This window comes from Hippoglossus stenolepis, chromosome 8, assembly GCF_022539355.2.
Source record: "Hippoglossus stenolepis isolate QCI-W04-F060 chromosome 8, HSTE1.2, whole genome shotgun sequence".
NCBI classification, from domain to species: Eukaryota; Metazoa; Chordata; class Actinopteri; order Pleuronectiformes; family Pleuronectidae; genus Hippoglossus; species Hippoglossus stenolepis.
In genome coordinates, this window is record NC_061490.1 from 1,023,400 (window position 1) to 1,044,820 (window position 21,421).

Genomic DNA, 21,421 nt, shown 5'->3' on the forward strand with positions numbered 1-21,421 from the left:
TGCAGCTTAAGAGTTAACCTGTCCCATTTTTTAAGAATTGAATAAAATATTATCTGCACACAGCCATGATCTCTGTCATAGGATCCATATTACGGGTGTCATTCAAGATGCAAGAATTACTTTCTGCCTTAGTCTTTTTACAGTGAGAAGACTGTCTTGAAACATATGGGTGATCTGCAGTAAAACAGTGTTTGAATCTGTCAGTGATGACTTCCATATTAAACTTGCTGTGATGTTCAAAGGTATGCATGGTTTTCATACATTTGCATCTCTACTTGTTGGAATGCAAAACCATGGCACAATGTCATAATTGTAATAAAACAATTATTTTACCATGAAAATCAAAATGTCCTCACGTTAATTACATTATTTGCAATCACTTGTCAGCCCTTCGCCTCTTTAAGACTGGGGCAGGAACAGGAAGGTTCACTGCAACTTCCAGAGGCTCTCGTGTTCGGTTGCCTCGGTAACGTTTGACGTCACCACTAACCCCTCCCCTCGGGCCTTGCCTTGGCCTGGAGTGGTGGAGGGAGACCCCGTGGACCACACTCAGCACTCACACGCAGACTTACCGAGAGAATCAGCTGTTGCTGGCTACGCCGACATCTGCTAGCACTCCGGTATGGGATCACTTAGGGCTTTGAAATGATTTGTTCTGTTTGTATTAGTTATTGTAAGACCTTCTAACAAATATAGCATTATTGGAAGCGCCTTTGCCCCGACTAGCTGCGACAGATATCAGCTCAATGAACAATGGCTAGCTTTGCTATAGTTCGGGATATGTCTAATGGCTGGATTCGAACAGACAGCTTTGGCGAAATGTGTCTGTTATTTTGCGGGTAACGATAAATGTAAATCAGGTTTAGCGTCTGTAATATTACAAGTTCGCAGACAGTATCGGTTGTATTTGCTAATGTTATGTGTCTATCAGTGTATTAACAAAGATATAGAAAGACGAGTTAAACTGCTACCTAACGGGCTAAGTTGCAACCCTTTTATGGGTTGTGTGTCGCGCTATCAAACCAAGGTAACACTTTCTTTGGTTGAGATAAACAATAATTGGTGACTCATTTTGGAATCTAACGCAGAAATCATTTACTAAAGATTTTTGGCTAGGAATGCTTACGTTTCAGGAAATAGTCAACGCCATGTTTGAAAGTGGTCACGAGGGCCTATGGGAAAGCAGTTTAGGTTGATTTTGATGTACTACATGGTACTCCTCGTTACAACCAAGTTTGTCTAAGTAATGGGGGTTTCTGGATCTATATTAGTAAGGCATAGTGCTAATAGTCACAGCAGGCTAAGTCTGAAGGCACATAAATTCCTCACTTCCCTGTTGGGCGAGTCGCAGGTAGAGGGATGGGTGTGGTGTGTGCGTTGGCGAGAGAACGGGGACGTTTGCCCTGGAGAAAATGTCGTTTTCTATTGTACTGTGGCTGTAGCTTGCATTCTTTTGTCGAGTGGATTCCAAATACGTGACTACTTATTAACCCTTTTTGCTGCGCAAGTTATTTACTGATGGAAATATAACCGTGAGTCTTATTCAATCATGTTCACGTGTCACGTTGTCCAACATGTTGCATCTTTTATTGATTGACCAAATCCCTTTGATTATAATTATCATCAAAAGGTCATTGTAAAGCGCTGTGTGTGTGTGTGTGTGTGTGTGTTAATGTTTTGGAGTGGTCATAGTAATGCTGCAATATAAATGGAATACTTAACGCACTCAATGCATTTGTCTTCAGGGTTACTATTCAACAGAACTTGTTAACTGCATTGTACTTTAACATAAGTCCTTATGTGTGGAAGCCATAGATGTACCTTAATCAGTTACTGAATCAACCCAGGTTTGATCAGTGCAAACTGCAAATCCTCTGGTATTTGTCAGGTTGTCATTAGTTCATTTCCTGGCTCTTTTTTCAGTTTACTTGGTTGCCCAACTTGTGAGAGGTTTGTACCTATGTTAGAATTGGCTTAATTTTCCTTATCTCAGGACAGATCTTGAACATGTCAAACTGCATGCTCTCTGGAATGGAAACTAATGAGATTGATTTTGTTCAAGCCTGTTTGCTATTTTGGATAGGTCAAAAGGATGTAGGTCATGGTGTAGTGGTGAGCGCTGGTACATTACTTCTCCTCTTACAACCCTGTGGCACTCAACATTGCTTAGGAACTCACTCGGCTAATACTGTACGACAGTAGGGTTTAATAGCGCAGCCAGAGCACGTTTTCTCAACTTCCTATGCTTATAGGTCTTAGAGCCATGATTTAATTTGAATACAACTGTATGTTTACCTACTACACCCTCTCCTTTTGTAGCTAACAAACATTTAACATTTCAAATAAAAAAACAGTTTATAGTTTGAATATAGTGCAGTGTTGCTTTTGTGCTAACTTGCTATGTTCTTCTCACCCACATCCTTGAACTGCCTTGGTGTGCATCACATTTCCTTGTACAAGTACTTCCTGGAGAGGGCAGCAAGCCTCAGGGACAGTAGTTACGTCATGTGCTATAGGTTTTGTTAGTTGGAATAAGTATAAGCATTTATTGATATTCACACCAGAGCCAACACAGACTATTTCTCTGTGTCAGTTTATATGTATTTGTGTTCAGGTTGTCCGTCCATGATATTCTTATGAACAGAATATCTGTTGAGGAAATTTCTTCAAATTTGGCACAAATGTTCACTTAGACTCACAGATTAAAGCTATAGTTAACAGAAAACTAAATTACATTGAATAAATTAAATATTTTGACATCTCAAATAGGACATGTCAATGTATTAAAATAGTAATTCAGATAAAATAATGTGCATTAAAAAATAAAGGCTTTTATAGAACTGAAAGCCTCTGATAAATGCATCACTGACAGGCACGGATGTATGACATCATGTCATGTTTATCAGACCTTTTATCGGCTATCATTTCCGATAAATAATAATATAAAATTCCCTATTTATTTATTTATATATATATATATCTCGTGCATCCCTATTATCTACTCACCACTATGCTGATGGAGGAGTGGGTGAAGTGTTAAAGACCACATAACACTTCAAACAGCATAGTATCCGGGGTAAGCAGCATACAATTGAAGTGACTGGTGACCACTTCTTTAAACTAGGGTTGCACGATATACTTATCGCAAAAGACTGCTTGAACTGGGATAAATGGTGTTCCATGTGCCAAGCATCACTATGAGCAGTTGATCATATAAAATAATTAAGTGGCTTATTTATGATAATGCCACACACACTGACTCCGCTGCTCACTTTCTCGCTCTCATCTGACATCTCTTACTCGCTACAGTTTAAATGTTGATTTGTTTAAAATGATGCCACAATATCACACTGATCAGCACATAATGATCAAACATTTTATTAATTACATCTTTCTTCAGCGCTTACTGACAGCGCTGCTAAAAACTGTAAAACATAACTTTTTGTAGTCCAAACATGTATGAAAAGTCCCAAAATGATCTTGTCAGCGGACTTGGTGTAGCTGTGCATGGCTGTATACACTGTATACTTAAGCATTTGTTTATATATCGCAATATTCCACAATGGTATTGCATGTTTTTCTAATATCATCCTGTGGTGTCATTTACACCATGTTTTTAGCCTAAATGTCCACTCTTATCCTCCTCCGGAGCCGCTTAACATTCGCATGCACACACACCACACACAAGCTCTCGCCCGAGAGTGTGCGCGGGGTGCGCTGTAGCATCTCCAGTTCCGGTAGCATGGCTGCATAGCTGCAGTTAGTGCTTTCGTATCGCTGATGTCGTCACGTACCCCTTGGGCAAGAGCATAGAGACGCAAGCTTGTGCGGCAAACGTGAACACGGCTCCAGGCAGGAGGATCACAGCAGACATTAAGGCTTAAAAAATGTTTGTAGACTGAAACTGCACTGGTTGGCAGAAGCATATAACTACAGAACAGAGTAATTCTTTCTTTTTTTTCCACTTGACTTTGCTCTGCACATTTATTTTGGGTATTCATTTAAATATCTGTAGTCGAAAATAAAAATTACCCCCTTGCTTCTCAATAATATGTAATCTGTGGTTCTTTTCCCCTTTTTTTTTCTTTCTTCCAGTGAGCAGTCATGAGCAGTCTTGAGACGAAGGCCAAGCTGGCCGAGCAGGCTGAGCGATATGATGATATGGCTGCTATAATGAAGTTGGTTGCAGGGGAAAGTACAGAAGAGCTGAGTGATGATGCCCGTAATCTGCTGTCAGTGGCCTACAAGAATGTGGTGGGTGCCCGACGCTCCTCGTGGCGTGTGGTGTCCAGCATCGAGCCTAAAAACACAGAAAACGAAAGGAAGGCGCTCATTGTCGAAGAGTACAAGAAAAAGATTGAGTGCGAGCTGAAAGAAATCTGCGACGACGTGTTGGTGAGACTGCTTACATTTGATTATTGGCTCTATCTGTTAAGAGTAATGTTTTTGCCAGAAAAATTGTTTAAACATGAGGACAGTGGTGCTTTTTCTTTTCTAACAGTCTGTTTTGTTTGTTTTCTGCCACAGAATCTCTTGGACAATCATCTCATTAAAAATGCCACCAAACCACAAAGCAAGGTCTTTTATTTGAAAATGAAGGGAGATTACTACCGTTACTTGGCTGAGGTGGCTACAAAAGAAGAGAGGAATGGTAAGCTCCAAGTCCTTTTTTTATACCATCTGTGTGTGGGCTTCTAGAGGTTTATTACTCTTAAAATCATTGTAAATTTGTCGTCCCTCCACACTCCTGCTGACCTGCGCTCACATTACACTTTAACTATAAACACTGAACACATCAAAAGTTATTAGGACCTGAACAATACTGCATATGTGACTCGAAACGAGGTCATTTACACCATGTTTTAAGCCTAAATGTCCACTGGAAGTGGCTAAACTAGCAGATGTAGTGTGTCTGAGGGTCCATGAATGCACCTTGAAGGACGATATCATTTAGGCTTAAAACTCTTAAAAATTGTTTTGTGGACTCAAACACTTCACCCATCCCTCCATTGGCATAGTGTGAGTACATGATTAGTGAATTTTCCTTTTTCAGTGAACTATCCCTTAAGTGTGTTGTGTCCGTTTCAGGCTTTTCTATCCTTCTTGGTCTCTTTTCGCACACTGTAGCATTTTACACGTCCATTTGTTGTTATGCTTAGAGTCCACAGTACTCATACTCTTTGTTTCCCTACAGAAATCATTACAAACTCAAAGGAGGCCTACGAGAAGGCCTTTGAAATCAGCAAAACCGATATAAAGCCCACGCACCCAATCCGCCTTGGTCTTGCACTCAATTTCTCGGTTTTCTACTACGAAATCATGCAGTCACCTCAAGATGCCTGCAGTTTGGCCAAACAAGTGAGTTCATGACACCACTTAACTTTATTTTCTTATTTGGGAGTATTTTAAATGCAATCATTTTTGATATTTGCATTGATTTTGTGAAAACCAACCTGAAATGCATACGCATTCTACTGCTCCATAACTGCACAGCTTGTTCTAGTCCAGTGGTCATCAACATTTTCGAGCCCAAGATCACTTTTTTTCCAATTCCAAACATAAGCCGAGATCTACCACCCTGATACCCTCCAAAAAAAACACTTAGGTCTTGTGCATAATTTTTTGCCATTTCTGTTAAAGGCTGAATGTACAAGCATAAATATACACATATAAAGGTAGTTGTGCAACTTTATTCAATGCACAATATCAATATCTACAGCATCTGTTTGATGCACAATATTCACATTAATATCAATTTATATTTACAGCATCTGTTCAATGCACAATATTTAGCTTCAGTTCAACAATAAGTTCTGCAGAGGAGCTGCTACTTTAGGACAATGTTTTTTACATAGGCTTTGACTTGAATATGGCCACAAATGACATTTCCTTGTATAAAATTAGTCCTGTGTACTCAAATAAATACTGGTACTATACAGTATGAAGCCGTGCATCTTCTTATCCTGTAAATATTTCACAATAAAACCACTTTTTTAAACAAAATAATGGATTGGGTCAACAGAAAGGCTGGAGTGCTTTTATTTTGGAACGCATACAGAAAGTGTTGCAACCATTTGTTTGTGACATAAATTCAACAGTGAAAGGTCATTTCTCTGTTTATTCTGCTGTGAACCACAATGTTTATCTGTCTATGTCACAAATGTATTTCCAACACTTCCTGAACCCGTTACAAAGTAAAAGCACTCCAGCGTTTCACTTTCTGAATCCATTCATTTGTTCTAACGGGGCTTTGATTGTTATCGACAGACCGGAAGATGCTGTCTTCATACTGTAGAGTCCTGACATTATGTTTAGTACATAATCCGACTTGTACTGAAGGAAATGCAGTAGATAAACCTGCAGCTCGGCCGCCAGTAGCGGACACACGGCGCTTGTGAACAACAGACAACTGACACACAGCTGATCTGCAGAGCAACCGCAGCCAGTGAGTCCAGAGAGTTACGGGGATCGACGGTTAAGAATGTCGAGTTCGACCAGTAGATATAGATCGACCAGTATCGCGATCGACGGGTTGGCGACCACTGTTCTAGGCCATCTATTTCCGGCTAATCTAACAAATTTGTTTGAATTCCTGTAGGCTTTTGATGATGCTATTGCAGAGCTCGATACACTGAGTGAAGAATCGTACAAAGACAGTACGCTTATCATGCAGTTATTGAGAGACAACTTGACAGTAAGTTTCATTTCAACTACAACCTATTATTTTCATTGTTAGTCTAGTTTTTAAATTTCAATTTTTATTTCGTTTTTCTACTTGTAACAACCACTCCAAGCACTTCACACAGTCATATTCATCCATTCACAATTTTTAAATGAAATTTCTCTCATTCTCCTTTTTGTTCTTCTGTCTTTCCTCAGCTGTGGAACTCTGATGCAGATGATCAAGAAGAAACCAAAAATTGAGCCAGATGGGGGCATAGGCGACCCCCTGTCTGCCTACTATCATCCTGGCTCATCTGTATCATGATCCTCAACACTGAGACCACCTCACTATCATTGTCCAACTCTTTCCATCTTTTTTCTATTTAGGAGTCTCAACACTCATCTCTCATCTGTTTACGATTTCCTTTTTTGTAGTAACTGTGAGAAAAGGGGACTGGGAATAAGGGTATAGTTTAATTTGTTTGGTGGGTGGGTCCACATCAGGGGCTCAAATGTATGGGTTGATTGCCTGTCTGCTGACCTCTTGTGTGTGGTAACAATATAGCTATTGTATTATTGTGGTGGTGGGAGAGTAGGCACGTTTTCAACTCATGAAACATGCAGGTGGAGTTTTTAGAGTCAAAAAAAGGTTATATTGTATGTATTCTATTCATAATAATGGTCTTTTTCTTGTCAAACTTGTGGGTTTACAAAATCACGTTTTGACTTGATGACCTAAGTTGAGGGCAGTGAAGGAAATGATGGGGATTGGTAGAAAGAAGGCAGGGTTTTGTTGGAACACAAAGGTTACATTCCATTTACTTTCAGTTGCTTAACTTTATACTCACTATTATTTTGTTCTGTTTTTGGGTGACCTGCTTTTGTATTTCTGTTTTCACTTTTGAGGTATAGAAAATTTGGAAGAACAAAAGAGCATACAAGCTTGTTGCTGTTTTGTATGATATGGCAGTAAGAAAATCCCACATGTTTATCTTGTTTCTGCCTTTTCAATTTTTTCTTTCAGTACTTGCCTAAACTGCATGTTGATACGTAGTTTCTGGAAATGCAAGAAGGGTTTTTGTCTTTGGGATTACCATAGAGAACTTTTATTGGGAGAAATGTGTAATTTCATGTAGGTGAAATAAAGAAAACAAACTTCTGTTGATTTGTCTGTTTTGATCCATTTTGGTAGCCCTTAGTGGATAGATTTTTGATTGTAACATATGATCCAAAATCTATAATTTGCGTTTATGAATTGGAAACTTGGACTCAAAGATTAACTGATTTTAGATTTCTAGAAAAAATGTATGTAAATTGAGAAAAAGCAATGGTTGGCAGAGGCATACTACAGCAGGCCGGTAATTATATTAAGAGATTATTTACTGGGGGGACGTCATCATTAACGTCTGAATCAATTATGTGTCCATCCTGATCAATATGGGGTATTTTCTTTCTCAGATGCATAGCATAGGGATCACACATTTTTTTCACCAGGTCTGGTCTCCAAACTACATTTGATCACAAAATGTGAGAAGGGACACGGTGAGCCTATTTAACTACATGTCACTGACTTTGATTTTCCTCTTCCATAGTTAGTGCTCTCTCTCTCTATCCAAATCTGACACAACACCAAAACTATTATTAAACTGCTGCTATCCTTAAGAACATGATTACATATATAAATATCACTTATGTTTATCACAACCAGTCTGACAGAGCTCAAATATGACTGCTTTCACAACTGTTCATGTCCCCCTTCTCTTTTCATTCCCATTTTTATCTGTTCACCCCAAATGGTTGAGGCAGATGGCCGCCCACATTGTATTTGGTTCTGCCTGAGGTTTCTTACAATTAAACAGGCGTTAGTTCTGCAACCGCTGAAGTGCTTGTTCGTTGTGGACTTATCTAAAGTGCCTTGAAATAATAATCGTGGTCACGACTTATTGGTTTTTCCCAGGTGTCACCTCATTTGGCACTATTCAAATAGAATTGAATCAAACCTATCCTATGCTCTGATTGGCTGTAGTGGTCGCCTATTAGTTCTGATAGTAAGGGGAGTCTGGAAGCAGGGGAGACCCACATAAACATCTTCCTTTATCATGACACACAATTGTATAAACATTAGAATTCATAAATGATACACCATGCACGGGGCGGCTGTGGCTGAGGGGTAGAGCGGTCGTCCTCCAACCTGAAGGACGGCAGTTCGATCCCCAGTCTTCCCCATCTGCATGCCGAAGTGTCCTGGGCAAGATGCCGAACCCCTAATTGCCCCTCATAGAAAACAAAAGTGCTGCTAATAGATGCACTGTATGAATGTGTGTGTGTGAATGAAGAATTGTAAACTACTGTACTGTAAAGCGCTTTGAGTGGTCATCAAAACTAGAAAAGCGCTATATAATTACAAACCATTTACCATTATGAATTAAATGATTATAGTGACCATTTAATAAATGAATGATGTATTTTCCTAGGCCATATCAGAGTCCTCAGATAGAGGGTTGTATCCATAGAAAATATGGCCGTTCAGGTGTTATTCTTCGCTCTCTGTGATCCCCTAAAGTTACAGCTCTTTTTCACAGCAGCCATTTTGATTTGAAATAGTTGCTCAACACAGGTGTAACTAATCACATAAATGAAGGCTCTGTAAACACCTGTGTTTGTTTACTACTTATCTCAACATGCCTGCTGTTCGCCAAGAAGTGCACGACCTACAGTGAAGGGGGGAACTATTTTGTCACTGCTTGCAGTCCACCCACGTCCTTTAAGTACAGAGTCCCCCGGTAAGTCCTATAGCCACAATTTATTAAATTGTTGGAAAGTTAAATAACTTGTTGCCAGGAGATAAGAATCTATTATCTCACAACAGCTTCTTGGATAAGAAATTTAACTTTTCATTTAATTGCATTATGTAGCCTCTATAAGAGATACCTAGGTGACAGGATGCGCCTGGCGCATCTGGAAACCAGGAAATATTGATTGACTTAACCAACCAGACATTGGTTTATACAATGCTCCAAAAAATTAGGGAAGACTTAAATCACATATCAGATCTTGATGAACGAAGTATTAAAGTTGAAAATCTTTACTGATGCACATTCTATAATTTGTTGAGAACAAAATCCATCAACCTATTGAGGGCTGGATTCAAAACCACACTGAAAAACAAAGTAAAAATTTAAATTACAGGCTGATGCGACTTGTGTGAATTTCATCACGTTGACTCAGTAGTGTGTAGGGCCTCCTCGTGCCTGTAATCACTCCCGACAACATCTGGGCATGCTCCTGATGAGTCTGCGAATGGTGTCCTAGGGAATCTCCTCCCAGACCTGGATCAGGGCATCAGTGAGCTCCTGGACGGTACTTGGTGGCGGGGCATACACTGATACATAACGCCCCATAGGTGCTTAATTGGATTTAGGTCAGGAGAACGAGAGGGCCAGTCAAAGGCATCAATGTGTTCATCATCCAGGAACTGCCTACACACTGTGGCCACATTGTTCTGCACCAGAATGAACACAGGGCCCACCTCACCAGCATATGGTCTGACAATCACTCTGAGGATTTAATTCCAGTACTTAACAGCAGTCAGGGTACCATTGACTGTGACATGGAGGTCTGTGCGACCCTCCAAGGATATGCCTCCACAGACCATCACTGACCAACAACCAAACCGGTCATGCTGGATGATGTTACAGGCAGCATAACATTCACCACGGCATTTCCAGACTCTTTCCCGCCTGTCACATGTGCTTAGTGTGAACCTGCTCTTATCTGTGAAGAGAATGGGGCGCCAGTGGCAGACCTGCCAATTCTGGTGTTCTCTGGTGAATGCCAATCAAGCTGCATGGTGCTGGGCTGGGCACAGGTCCCACCAGAGGACGTCTGTTCCTCATGCCACCCTCATGGAGTCTGTTTCTGACAGTTTGGTCAGAAACATGCACGTCAGTAACTTGCTGGAGGTCATTTTGTAGGACTCCGGCAGTAGTCCTCCTGTTCCTCATCGCTCAAAGGAGTGGACACCGGTCCTGCTGCTGGGTTGATGCCCTTTTAAGGCCCAGTCCAGCTCTCCTTTTGTAACGGCCGGTCTCCTGGTTTCTCCTCCATGCTATTGAGACTATGCTGGAAGACACAGCAAACCTTCTTGGCACTGTACGTATGGATGTGCCATCCTGGAGCAGCTGGACTACCTGCGCAACCTGATTGGGTTGCAGGTACAGCCTCATGAATACCAGAAGTGACAAGGACACTCGCAGAACACAAAACTAGAGAAGAATCAGTCAGGAAGGATAAGGAGAGAACAATTGTCTGTGGCCACCACATATACAACTGTTCCCTTTTTGGGGGTTGTCTTGTTTTAGCCTGTCCATTGCACCTGTTGTCACTTTCATTTGCGCCAAAGCAGGTGAAATTGATTCACTATCACTTGATATCCCTGAAGTTTACCTGACTTGGTTTTTCCCCAAAGTCACCAGGGAGCCCCGTATCTCAGGGTTACATAGGTGTGCACAAATCATTTGACTGACAGCTCCACTGACTTTTTACCTGTTACTGTTGTAAGTTACTTTTTTAATCAAATCATCCTTCATCAAATCACTTAATAATGACTTACTCCATTTTTCACATCCATTCTACAGTTCATTTTAAATTCACATACATCTCCATCACCCCTATTTTTATCAATTCATTTTTGTGACTTCTTCCCCGGAGGCCACATCGTGGATCATGATGGTGGATCGCGAATCAGAGATCGTGATCGTAATGGCGGATCCTGTATCGTGCTGGCATCTGATCGTGAATACTGGTGGTGGACCACGATCGAGGTGGCAGCTGATGGTGGATCCTGATGGCGGCAGTGGATCGTGATTGTGGACTATGGTGGCAACCGATCGTGATCGTGGATCCTGATCGTGGTGGCGGCTGATTTAGTAGTTTTTCCTTACTGTTGTTGAGGGTTAAGGGCTGTTAAGGATGTCACACCATGTTAAAGCCCTATGAGAAAAATTGTGATTTGTGAATATGGGTTATACAAATCAATAAAATTTGATTGATTATATCTTGTTTTACATATGTTGTCATCTTTTCGTTCTGAGTGGATTTAAGTTGTAAATCTTTGATATAACAATGTTTATTTCATTTTCAGTGGTTATTAAGACAATATATAATTGTTACAGTTTTACTGTGACAAATGAACAAGGTATTGAGAACATAATATGTTAAAAATAAAGAGAGCACACCACAGTGATAGCTGTTACACAAGGACCATGGATGTTTTTTTATTGAACATACACAAACCACTCGCAGAGAGCACACATAGACAAAGGCAATTTAAATGTTGTCAAGCATATGAAAGGGGGCATATATAACAATAGATGGCTTGACACATACAAGAAACTAGCAATAAAGACAAAGGTTCAGTGTGTACACCAGTAAAAGCCTGCTTATGAATACCTTACCTCAAAAAAGGGGAACGTGAATCAAAACAAGAATTTAGATATATCCTCATAAAACATCCTTGCTTTACCATAATGCATTCTCTTGAGTTATGAAAAAACAAGATAAAATCTTTCATAAACGCTAAATTGGGGGTGTGGAATTTCTGCATTTACTACAATGAATATGGTATTTGATTATTAGGATTATCACCTTAACCATTTAAAAAACAAATGAATTTAGACTATCCTAATAAAAAAGAATAAGGGAAATGTAAAAGGTGTTTTTTACTTTAGGTGATAACCAAGTTCTAATATCTAGCCAAAATTTACAAGACACAGAGCAAGAAAAAAACATGTGTTCTAATGTTTCGTCAACTCATTACAAAAGAATCCACCTCAAACTTTAACCTTTTTTCAGGGATTCTGCCACTGGGTAAACCTTGTAAATTATTTTAACCTTTTGAGGAATAGGCCATTTGATACATTTTGAAAATGCCTTATCCATACTGGACAGGGACTCCATTCAATAAAAATGTAACCCTCGATTATAATAAAGAAAACTATGGATTTCAAAACAGCACAAATACATTTCTTGTTAGATTTTTTTATCTTAAGGTGACAAAAAATAATCACAGATTTTGGCAGTACATATTTCACATTGGAATACATTATAGTGTTAAGGTTTAACTGAATTAGAGATAAAGGGAAATGACCATGGCCTGTAAACCAAACACGTTCCTTCAAATGACAAATATCGCGAGATGTGTGACGTCAATCTCTGTGGTGAAAGCGCAGCAGTTTTCGACCGCAATCGTGAAACAACCTCTACCGACCTTCCTTTCATTCCCGTAATCCGTCTGCGCAGGGTGTGCTCCGGAGCTAGTCTCGGCACACATTTTATTATTATGAAACAAACCAAAAGCTAGAGCGCACACGCAGACATATTTTTATAAGAAAAATTAAAATCGGTGAAGCAGGATTTAATTTGCCCAAGCAACGCGAAGAAGACACTGCCTTCGAAAAACAACGAAAGACGGAACGAGAGGAACGGTAGCACGTTGAGCAGCTAGCGTCATTGTTGAAACGTGTGTGATTAACGTTAGCCGGTTGTACTGTTAACCACTTATTTTTCTCTTTTAGGGCTTTGTCATCCCTGTTTGTATTATAAGCGAGGACTATTGCGTCGTATACTGACTGTGGAGGAGAACAGATTCAGAATTGTGTAGTGTGCGAGCCACATTGATTAGGCCACGCTCCGACATTTGCTAATCAAGCTAACTAGCCCACGTTGCTAACTCTTAAAAAGCTAGCATTAGTGTTGGCGCTCCCATTTATTTTTGTGAAGCTAACTGAGACTTAGCAAACAGTCCCTTCTTATAGAGGGTTGGCAAAGGTTGACGTTTTTTTTAGACATATCAAACTAGTACAATCCCACATTTGTCTGGTTAAGAACACGCGTGGTCGGATATGAATCCCAGTGCGCCTAGCTACCCAATGGCCTCCCTCTATGTGGGAGACCTGCATCCAGACGTTACAGAGGCCATGCTCTACGAGAAATTCAGCCCAGCTGGACCAATTCTCTCCATCAGAGTGTGCAGAGACATGATCACCCGTCGATCCCTCGGCTATGCCTATGTCAACTTCCAGCAGCCTGCAGATGGTAGGTGTACCGTCACGTAATGAAGTAAGGACCGCTAGCGAGATGAATGTGGCACCATCCTACTCCATTTTGAACGAGGACTATGCATGCCATGTTAAAGCATTTGTTTCTATTAGCACTATTGTTTTAGTCAATATGTTGTGACGTGGTGTAATAATATCAGACACAGTTATGAATGGCATGAATCCACTTTACAGGTACAGAAGTCTTTGCATTGTGCAGTCCTGAAGCTAATGTCAGAGGTATTGTCATCTGTTTCAGCTGAGCGAGCCCTGGACACCATGAATTTTGATGTGATCAAAGGCAGACCTCTCCGCATCATGTGGTCTCAGCGTGACCCCTCCCTGAGGAAGAGTGGAGTGGGCAACATCTTCATCAAGAACCTGGACAAGTCCATTGATAACAAGGCGCTCTATGACACCTTCTCTGCATTTGGAAATATCCTTTCATGCAAGGTAGGCAATACATGATTAAGTTTGTCTGCTTGTCTGTTTTAGTGATTAAAAAACCCACTAATTTGCACGACTAAAGATTGCTGTTGTTTTAAAGGTGATTGTGTGTGTTTTTTTTACACTGCATGGTGCTCAGGGTTGTTGACATGCTCAAATCTTCCTTTTCCAAGGTGGTTTGTGATGAAAATGGCTCAAAGGGTTACGGCTTTGTGCACTTTGAGACCCACGAGGCTGCTGAGCGGGCCATTGAGAAAATGAATGGCATGTTGCTCAATGACAGAAAAGTGTAAGTGGGACTACATTTACAGTCAATGTTTAAGTCTGTGTTTTTTGGGGCCCCTCTGATTAACAAGAGTTATATATCTAATCAAAGTTTGTTTTTTGTGTTGAACTGCATCTTGTCCACAAACACACCTACCATTAATGCCAGATGGTTTTTCGGGTCTTCATACAACAACCCAGTTAAGAATGACAAACATCCCAGAGAAATTAGAGAGACAGAGAGAAGGGGAGAAGTGCTCAGTGCATGATGGGAATTTTCCCAGCAGTGTAGACCTATAGCAGCATAACTAAGGGATGGTTCAAGACTCACCTGATCCAGCCCTAACTATAGGCTTTATCAAATGGGAACGTTTTAAGTTTAACCTTAAATATAGAGATGGTGTCTGCCTCCCAAACCCAGAGTGGGAGCTGGTTCCACAGGAGAGCAGCCTGGTAGCTGAAGGCTCTACCTCCCGTTCTACTCTTACAGAGTCTTGGAACCACAAGAGAGCCTGTGTTTTGGGAGCGAAGTGATCTATTTGGATAATATGGTGTTATGAGCTCTTTGATATATGATCTATTCATCACTTTGCTGATGGAGGGGTGGGTGAAACACTTTAGGAGTTTTGGGGGTTAACGTCATTGCAGCCTAATCCAATGGAAGTAACATGTGAGCACATCTTAAAACGTAAAAAAAACAACTTATAATACCTCCGTAAGCCCTGACATTCAAATAGGCTATAAACATGGTGTAAATGACGCTGTTTCTGCAGTGTCGGGGCTTACGGACACTTGGATGACACCACAGGAGCAGTATGGAGACGTCTTTTCACGTTTGAAGACGTGGCCACCAGTTACTTCCATTATATTGGATTAGGCTGCAATGCTGTGTACCCCTGAAACTCCAAAAGTGTTTTGTGGACTCAAACACTTCATCAACCCCTCCATCGGCATAGTGGTGAGTAGATAACTAGTGAATTTTCAGTGAACAATCCCTTTAAGCAAGATGAAGCCAAGTGTGTCCTGTTCTACAATTAGTAGATAACAGTTTTCATTGTATTCTGATTTGTCAAACTAAATATTTATTTTCAACATTGAACAAAACTGGAGTGTCTTGATATTTGAGCAACAGTTAGTGGGATACTAGCATCACTTAGGAGTTAAGAAAAGTCTAAAGGTTGTCACAGCATGAGTGATTTGTTGTTAACTTTCCCGTTTGACCAACAGATTTGTTGGACGCTTTAAATCCCGTAAAGAAAGGGAGGCTGAGCTTGGGGCACGTGCCAGAGAGTTCACCAATGTTTACATCAAGAACTTTGGGGAGGACATGGATGATGAGAAGCTAAAGGAGTTGTTCGGCCAATATGGTAAGACAAAGACATTTAGAAGTCAACAGGTTTACGATTAAGTATGTTACCAGTGTGATTTGGCGTGTTGAGTTTTGATACACTGTTGTATGTTGTAGGTCCGGCACTCAGTATCCGTGTTATGACTGATGAAAGTGGCAAATCCAAGGGATTTGGCTTTGTTAGTTTCGAGAGACACGAAGATGCACAGAAGGTTAGGATCTACTCCATGTTCTTCGAAGACATGGCCTCCTTCCTATGTATTTGTCTATCAGGAAAATATAAAATGAGCTACGCTGTCACTGTACCTCTGCTTTTGGCTTTGAATCAATATAGATGTGGCTCTTGTTTAAGCTTGTTTCAGTGGACTTCTGCTTATTTAATTGTAGGCTGTCGATGAAATGAATGGTAAAGAACTGAATGGCAGACAAGTGTATGTGGGCCGCGCACAGAAGAAAGGGGAGCGCCAGAACGAACTCAAGCGCAAATTTGAGCAAATGAAACAAGATCGCATGACCAGATACCAGGTTTGTTTAACTTTTGAAGTTTTTCAGAGTTATTAAATTCAGTATATGATATCACAAGGGTGGTTTAAATGGACGTGTCTGTTCTAATATTGGAATAAATGCCTAAAGTACAGCTATGTCAATGGCACATTTTGCTGCCATTCAAATCTTGGGTCAAATGCTCTGTCTCAAGTGCTACAGTGTTGGTGCTACAAAGATAAGAGTTGATTTGACTTCTTGAGATTAGTCTAACTGTCAATTTTAATGTACACCAGGGTGTCAATCTGTATGTAAAAAACCTGGATGATGGTCTGGATGACGAGCGTCTGCGTAAAGAATTCTCTCCCTTTGGAACCATAACAAGCGCTAAGGTAAAGATTTCAGCACTTGATATATCATGTGAAAATATTTCATTACTTTGTTAATTGAGTTTTTGATTTTCATTTTAACTTAATTTTTATTGGCAAGATGACATTATTTCAGAATAGATGCTAATCATTCCCTCCTTTGCTAGGTGATGATGGAAGGTGGCCGCAGCAAAGGCTTTGGATTTGTGTGCTTCTCTTCCCCAGAAGAGGCTACTAAAGCTGTAACGGAGATGAATGGTCGTATTGTTGCCACAAAGCCTCTGTATGTGGCCCTGGCACAGCGCAAAGAGGAGCGTCAGGCCCATTTAACCAATCAGTACATGCAGAGGATGGCCACTGTCCGTGCTGTGCCCAACCCTGTCCTCAACCCATACCAGCCTGCCCCACCCTCAGGCTATTTCATGGCTGCTATACCTCAGGTGAGCCAGTCCATTTGCAAAAAATATTCATGTACTTGTTAGAGCTGCACGATATATCGAAAATCTATCGTCATCTTGATATCATCATGTGGGTATATCAACAGAGGCTTCGCAAAAACTGCGACAAATGGTGTCCTGCGCCACGCATTCACACTCTGCATGTCAATATATTTGGCCAATCAGATGGAGCCCTGCTGCCCTAGATGGTAATTTAGAGACATTGAGATGATTACCAGGTTTTGCGGTATTGAATCATCTGAAGAAGAGAATCGAGAGAGAACAGAAATCTGACAGTGCGACGCGGCTCCGTCAATCTCGCTTCGCCTCCTCCAACGAAACTCTACTGTGGAAACTTCTAGTGATCAGTTTTTGTCCCGAGTTAAATTCATCATTATGAGCGGTTTATTATATAAAAGAATTGTGAAGCTTATTTATGATCCCAGAACCTGAGGGAAAAGTAATAGAGCACACACGGATTCTCCCTCTCTCAGCTGAACTTACTCAGCTTAACATGATTCGCTACAGTTTTAAAGTTGATTTGTTTGTCACGACAATATCAACACCGATCATCACGTAATGATTGGTACTTTTATTAATGAGTTCAGTCTTTCTTCAGAGTAGCGCATTCATCAGTCGCTCGCTCTTTTCCTGTCTATCCGTCTTGCTCGCTCTCTAACACACAAAAACAGTGTGATCGGAAACATTTGTTAACAATTTAGTTTTAACAATTTTATAATCTTAGTAAATGTATGTAGAGCTGGAGGAGATGGCTGCGTGCTCGGCCTGGTTTGACGAGGTTGGTGCAGCGCACAGCAACAATGACAGACACACAAGAGGATGTAAATTACAGACAGAGCCACTAAAAACTGTTTTTTAAAAAATATATGCTTTTCACGGTCAGAACGTATATGGAAAAAACCCCACATTAACACTGTAAGTGGACATAGTGGAGCTGTGCATGGTTCCCTGATGTCTGCCCCGACTTGGTGTTGCTGTGGCCAGGCTGTGTGCGCCTTCTCCCGGCCGTGGAGCTGTCTGTGGTCTCTGCGTCAGTAGCCAGGGACTGTTTGTTTATTTATTGCAAATCAAATTGTCATTGCGATATTAAACGTTATCGGATATCGCATGTTTTCCTAATATCATGCAGCCCTAGTACTTGTGTACATTATATGAATCATATGTTGGTTGTAGGGGTAAAATAAAGATTATGGTCCATGTAAGTAAAACACCATACAATGATGAATCTTTGCTCCCAACCATGTCAGGCCCAGAACCGTGCTGCTTACTACTCTGCCAACCAGCTGGCACAGCTCCGCCCAAGCCCCCGTTGGGCCACTCAGGGAGTGCGTCCCCAGCGTAAGTAACCACAGTTGAATTGCTCTTAAAATACTCAAAGCATAACAAGAATGAAGTTCAGACTGGAATGTGCTGGCTCCATATGTTAAGTCAGAGAATGACAAAAGGTTTAGCCTTCCTCTGGCTATTATTCTTTAATATGTTGCTGAACTAACTGTTGGCCATCTAAATGAATTAAGTACAGTATTGCATAGTGTTATAAACCCACTTGAGAACATTTACCCTAAAAGTATGCATGTAGCATTATTGCTGTAAGTTAAGAAAAAGGACTAATTTCATAATGTAACAGCTTTATCTAGCCTAGAGCTGCATTTATTGACAGGATAATCAACTGGCAACTTAAACTTGATAGGTCAGAATCCACTATGATTCAACCTCCAGGCACGTGGTAATGATAACTATTGTTAACCAGCCACCTCTTAACACCTAAAGAACAGAATTCTAACTATATTCTGGTTCTCTTCTGTTTTCTGTTCCTTCAGACTTCCAAAATATGCCTAGTGCCATGCGCCCATCAGCTCCCAGGCCACAGACTTTTAACACCATCCGTCCCACCTCTACCACCAACACTCAGGTGCCACGCATGATGGCTTCTCAGCGCATGCGTAAGTATTTCAGTCTAAAGAACAAAAGAATCTGCTATAATTTGTTCCTCTGTCACTTTGTTTTTGTCAATAGATGTAATTAATTGCCTTTTTTCCTCCTCTCTTACCTCAGCCACCCAGGCCCTCAGCCAGCGCCCTGCCAGTGCTTCAGCCACTGCTGCCCCAGTGCGTGCCATGCCCCAGTACAAATATGCTGCTGGTGTGCGCAACCCCCAGCAGCACATGGCGTCCCAGCCACAGGTCACCATGCAGCAGGTAAAAATCACTATAACTTACATTGCCTCAATATGAGGATTTGGAAGGAAAAAAAGGCAGTTTCTTTTCCAAACAAGGTGATAACACATAGGTTTCATGTTTTCCAACTGCATGTGGTGATTGAATACTAAATAAACTTGACTGTACTTGGTGATTACTGACAGCAAAATTTAAACCACCGTTTCTGTTTGTGGTGCTGGCTAAGCATGGTCTGTATTTAGTGTGGCAGGTCAGAGCTGGCTTACTCAGGGCATAGACATAAAAAGGTGAAATTCAGTTGCTTTCATATTGGATGGTGTAGGAATGCATTTCATAAGTTGTGTATGGTTGTTTTACTCTAGAACCTGCCTTAGTTATAGCCAACTAAATTTAAGAACTGAAACTGAGAATTTAGCTTGTGTATGGCAATGGCATATTTAGACTTAATTTACATTTAAAAAAAACAAATAAATTTGGAATTCTGAATCTGCTATTAAGAATCTAATATGCCATGGATTTGACAAGAAACAGTGCCAACTAGAATAACATTCATACCTCCACCAAAGCCCACTAGTCCCCATAAATTAAATGAAGCTGCACCAAATAGATATTAGTCCCCACAATGTGCCTGTTTTTTCATCAAGATACATGTGGATTTACCCCTTTGCCCAAATCTGCCACTTCATTTAATGGGTTATTTTTTTCTTTTCTTTTTTTAACAATTGTTTGGGGAAATATTAAGTAGCTTTTATGTAAACCTGCTGACAAATGAACAAATGGTCAGGCAAAAACATAACCTCCTTGGCAGAGGTAATAAACATAATTTGAATTTACACAGGAATCAGACAATTCAAACAATACTCAACACTACTCATTCAGTCATTTATAAAGTCTAGAACTAGATTGTAATAACTGCTCGGTTTTCTTTAACATTTTCCTTGATTTTTTTTTTTTTTTTCCCCCCTGTCTATAGCCTGCTGTCCATGTCCAAGGACAGGAGCCCCTGACTGCCTCCATGCTGGCTGCTGCCCCTCCTCAGGAACAGAAGCAGATGCTTGGTTAGTACTTAACCTGCTCTGACTTCATTAGTTTTTCGGGGGTTAAACTAATATAAAGTCACCAAGTTATTTGACAACTTGTGTCTGGTTCCTTACATTGACCTCAATAGTATTCATAATAGTTGTTGCTAACTGTTCTTTCAGGTGAGCGTCTGTTCCCCCTGATCCAGAACATGCACCCCAGTCTGGCAGGCAAGATCACTGGTATGCTACTGGAGATCGACAACTCAGAGCTTCTTCACATGCTCGAGTCACCTGAGTCACTGCGCTCAAAGGTCAGTTAATGGCTAATATGTCAGATTTATCTCCCGAAGCCAGTTGGCTGCGATTGTCATTAGAATTTGATCATTTTTAAAATATTTGTTTCTTAGAATTACCATTAGCCTGGTTGCTATTTAGCGTCTACATAAAGCAATACTCATGAATGGACAGCATATAGTTTGAGCTTATTATTTAAATTGAAAGTTAAATGTGAAATGCTCCATATGCAGTATTTGTATATATTTACTTGTTTCAGGTGGATGAGGCTGTTGCTGTGCTTCAGGCCCACCAGGCCAAGGAGGCTGCTCAGAAGTCCACCACCCCTGCTGGTGTTCCCAGTGTCTAAGGTGTGTGCAAGGAGGAATTCTGTTTTTATAAATTCACAAGTTAATTAAAGTGTTAACTTCATTATCAATATTCTCTCTTACAGATTGAGCATTTTGAAACCTGCTTCACCGATGGAAAAAGAGAAAAAAAATATTAAACATTGAAAAACCTAAAACTCTGAAAACATCGCAAAATGATAAATTATTTCTTATAAAAAAAGAAAACAATTGACTTTGCCAGGTCTAGGGATGGTTTGACTAGACCTTGATCATAAATAAAAATTTGTTGGGAAAAAAAATAGCAAAATAGAGAAAATTGAATTTATGAATTTGAATGCATTCCTCTGTTTTATGTCATTTTACTGTCAGTGCAAAGAATATCAGCCATGTTCACGAAAGTGGTAGCTGAGCGATTTTGAAAGGTGATTTGTATCGTAAACTACAGGCTGTAATAAATTCTCATTCAAAAGA

At 40.5% G+C, this 21,421-nt stretch overlaps 2 protein-coding genes across 2 annotated transcripts; both read left to right on the top strand.

Annotated features, from left to right (window-relative positions):
• The first annotated feature begins 466 nt into the window (after window positions 1-466).
• Window positions 467-7,823, top strand: LOC118114402 (14-3-3 protein beta/alpha). The gene is made up of 6 exons (XM_035164868.2): window positions 467-620; window positions 4,096-4,395; window positions 4,528-4,651; window positions 5,195-5,358; window positions 6,599-6,694; window positions 6,880-7,823. The coding sequence occupies exons 2-6, from the start codon at window positions 4,105-4,107 to the stop codon at window positions 6,922-6,924; spliced, it is 720 nt and encodes a 239-aa protein (XP_035020759.1). The 5' UTR covers window positions 467-620; window positions 4,096-4,104; the 3' UTR covers window positions 6,925-7,823.
• Window positions 7,824-12,900: 5,077 nt separating this feature from the next.
• LOC118114401 (polyadenylate-binding protein 1A) lies at window positions 12,901-21,421 on the top strand. Its single transcript, XM_035164867.2, has 15 exons — window positions 12,901-13,758; window positions 14,020-14,213; window positions 14,381-14,496; window positions 15,699-15,838; window positions 15,937-16,031; window positions 16,207-16,344; window positions 16,599-16,694; window positions 16,838-17,110; window positions 18,376-18,466; window positions 18,949-19,071; window positions 19,184-19,326; window positions 20,279-20,363; window positions 20,508-20,638; window positions 20,881-20,971; window positions 21,055-21,421. The coding sequence occupies exons 1-14, from the start codon at window positions 13,566-13,568 to the stop codon at window positions 20,968-20,970; spliced, it is 1,908 nt and encodes a 635-aa protein (XP_035020758.1). The 5' UTR covers window positions 12,901-13,565; the 3' UTR covers window position 20,971; window positions 21,055-21,421.

Coding starts and splice junctions, on each gene's coding strand:
- LOC118114402 (XM_035164868.2), top strand. CDS start 4,105: ATGAGCAGTCTTGAGACGAAGGCCAAGCTGGCCGAGCAGGCTGAGCGA. Junction 4,396..4,527: donor AAATCTGCGACGACGTGTTG/GTGAGACTGCTT, acceptor TTTCTGCCACAG/AATCTCTTGGACAATCATCT. Junction 4,652..5,194: donor TACAAAAGAAGAGAGGAATG/GTAAGCTCCAAG, acceptor GTTTCCCTACAG/AAATCATTACAAACTCAAAG.
- LOC118114401 (XM_035164867.2), top strand. CDS start 13,566: ATGAATCCCAGTGCGCCTAGCTACCCAATGGCCTCCCTCTATGTGGGA. Junction 14,214..14,380: donor GAAATATCCTTTCATGCAAG/GTAGGCAATACA, acceptor TCCTTTTCCAAG/GTGGTTTGTGATGAAAATGG. Junction 19,072..19,183: donor GATGGCTTCTCAGCGCATGC/GTAAGTATTTCA, acceptor CTCTTACCTCAG/CCACCCAGGCCCTCAGCCAG.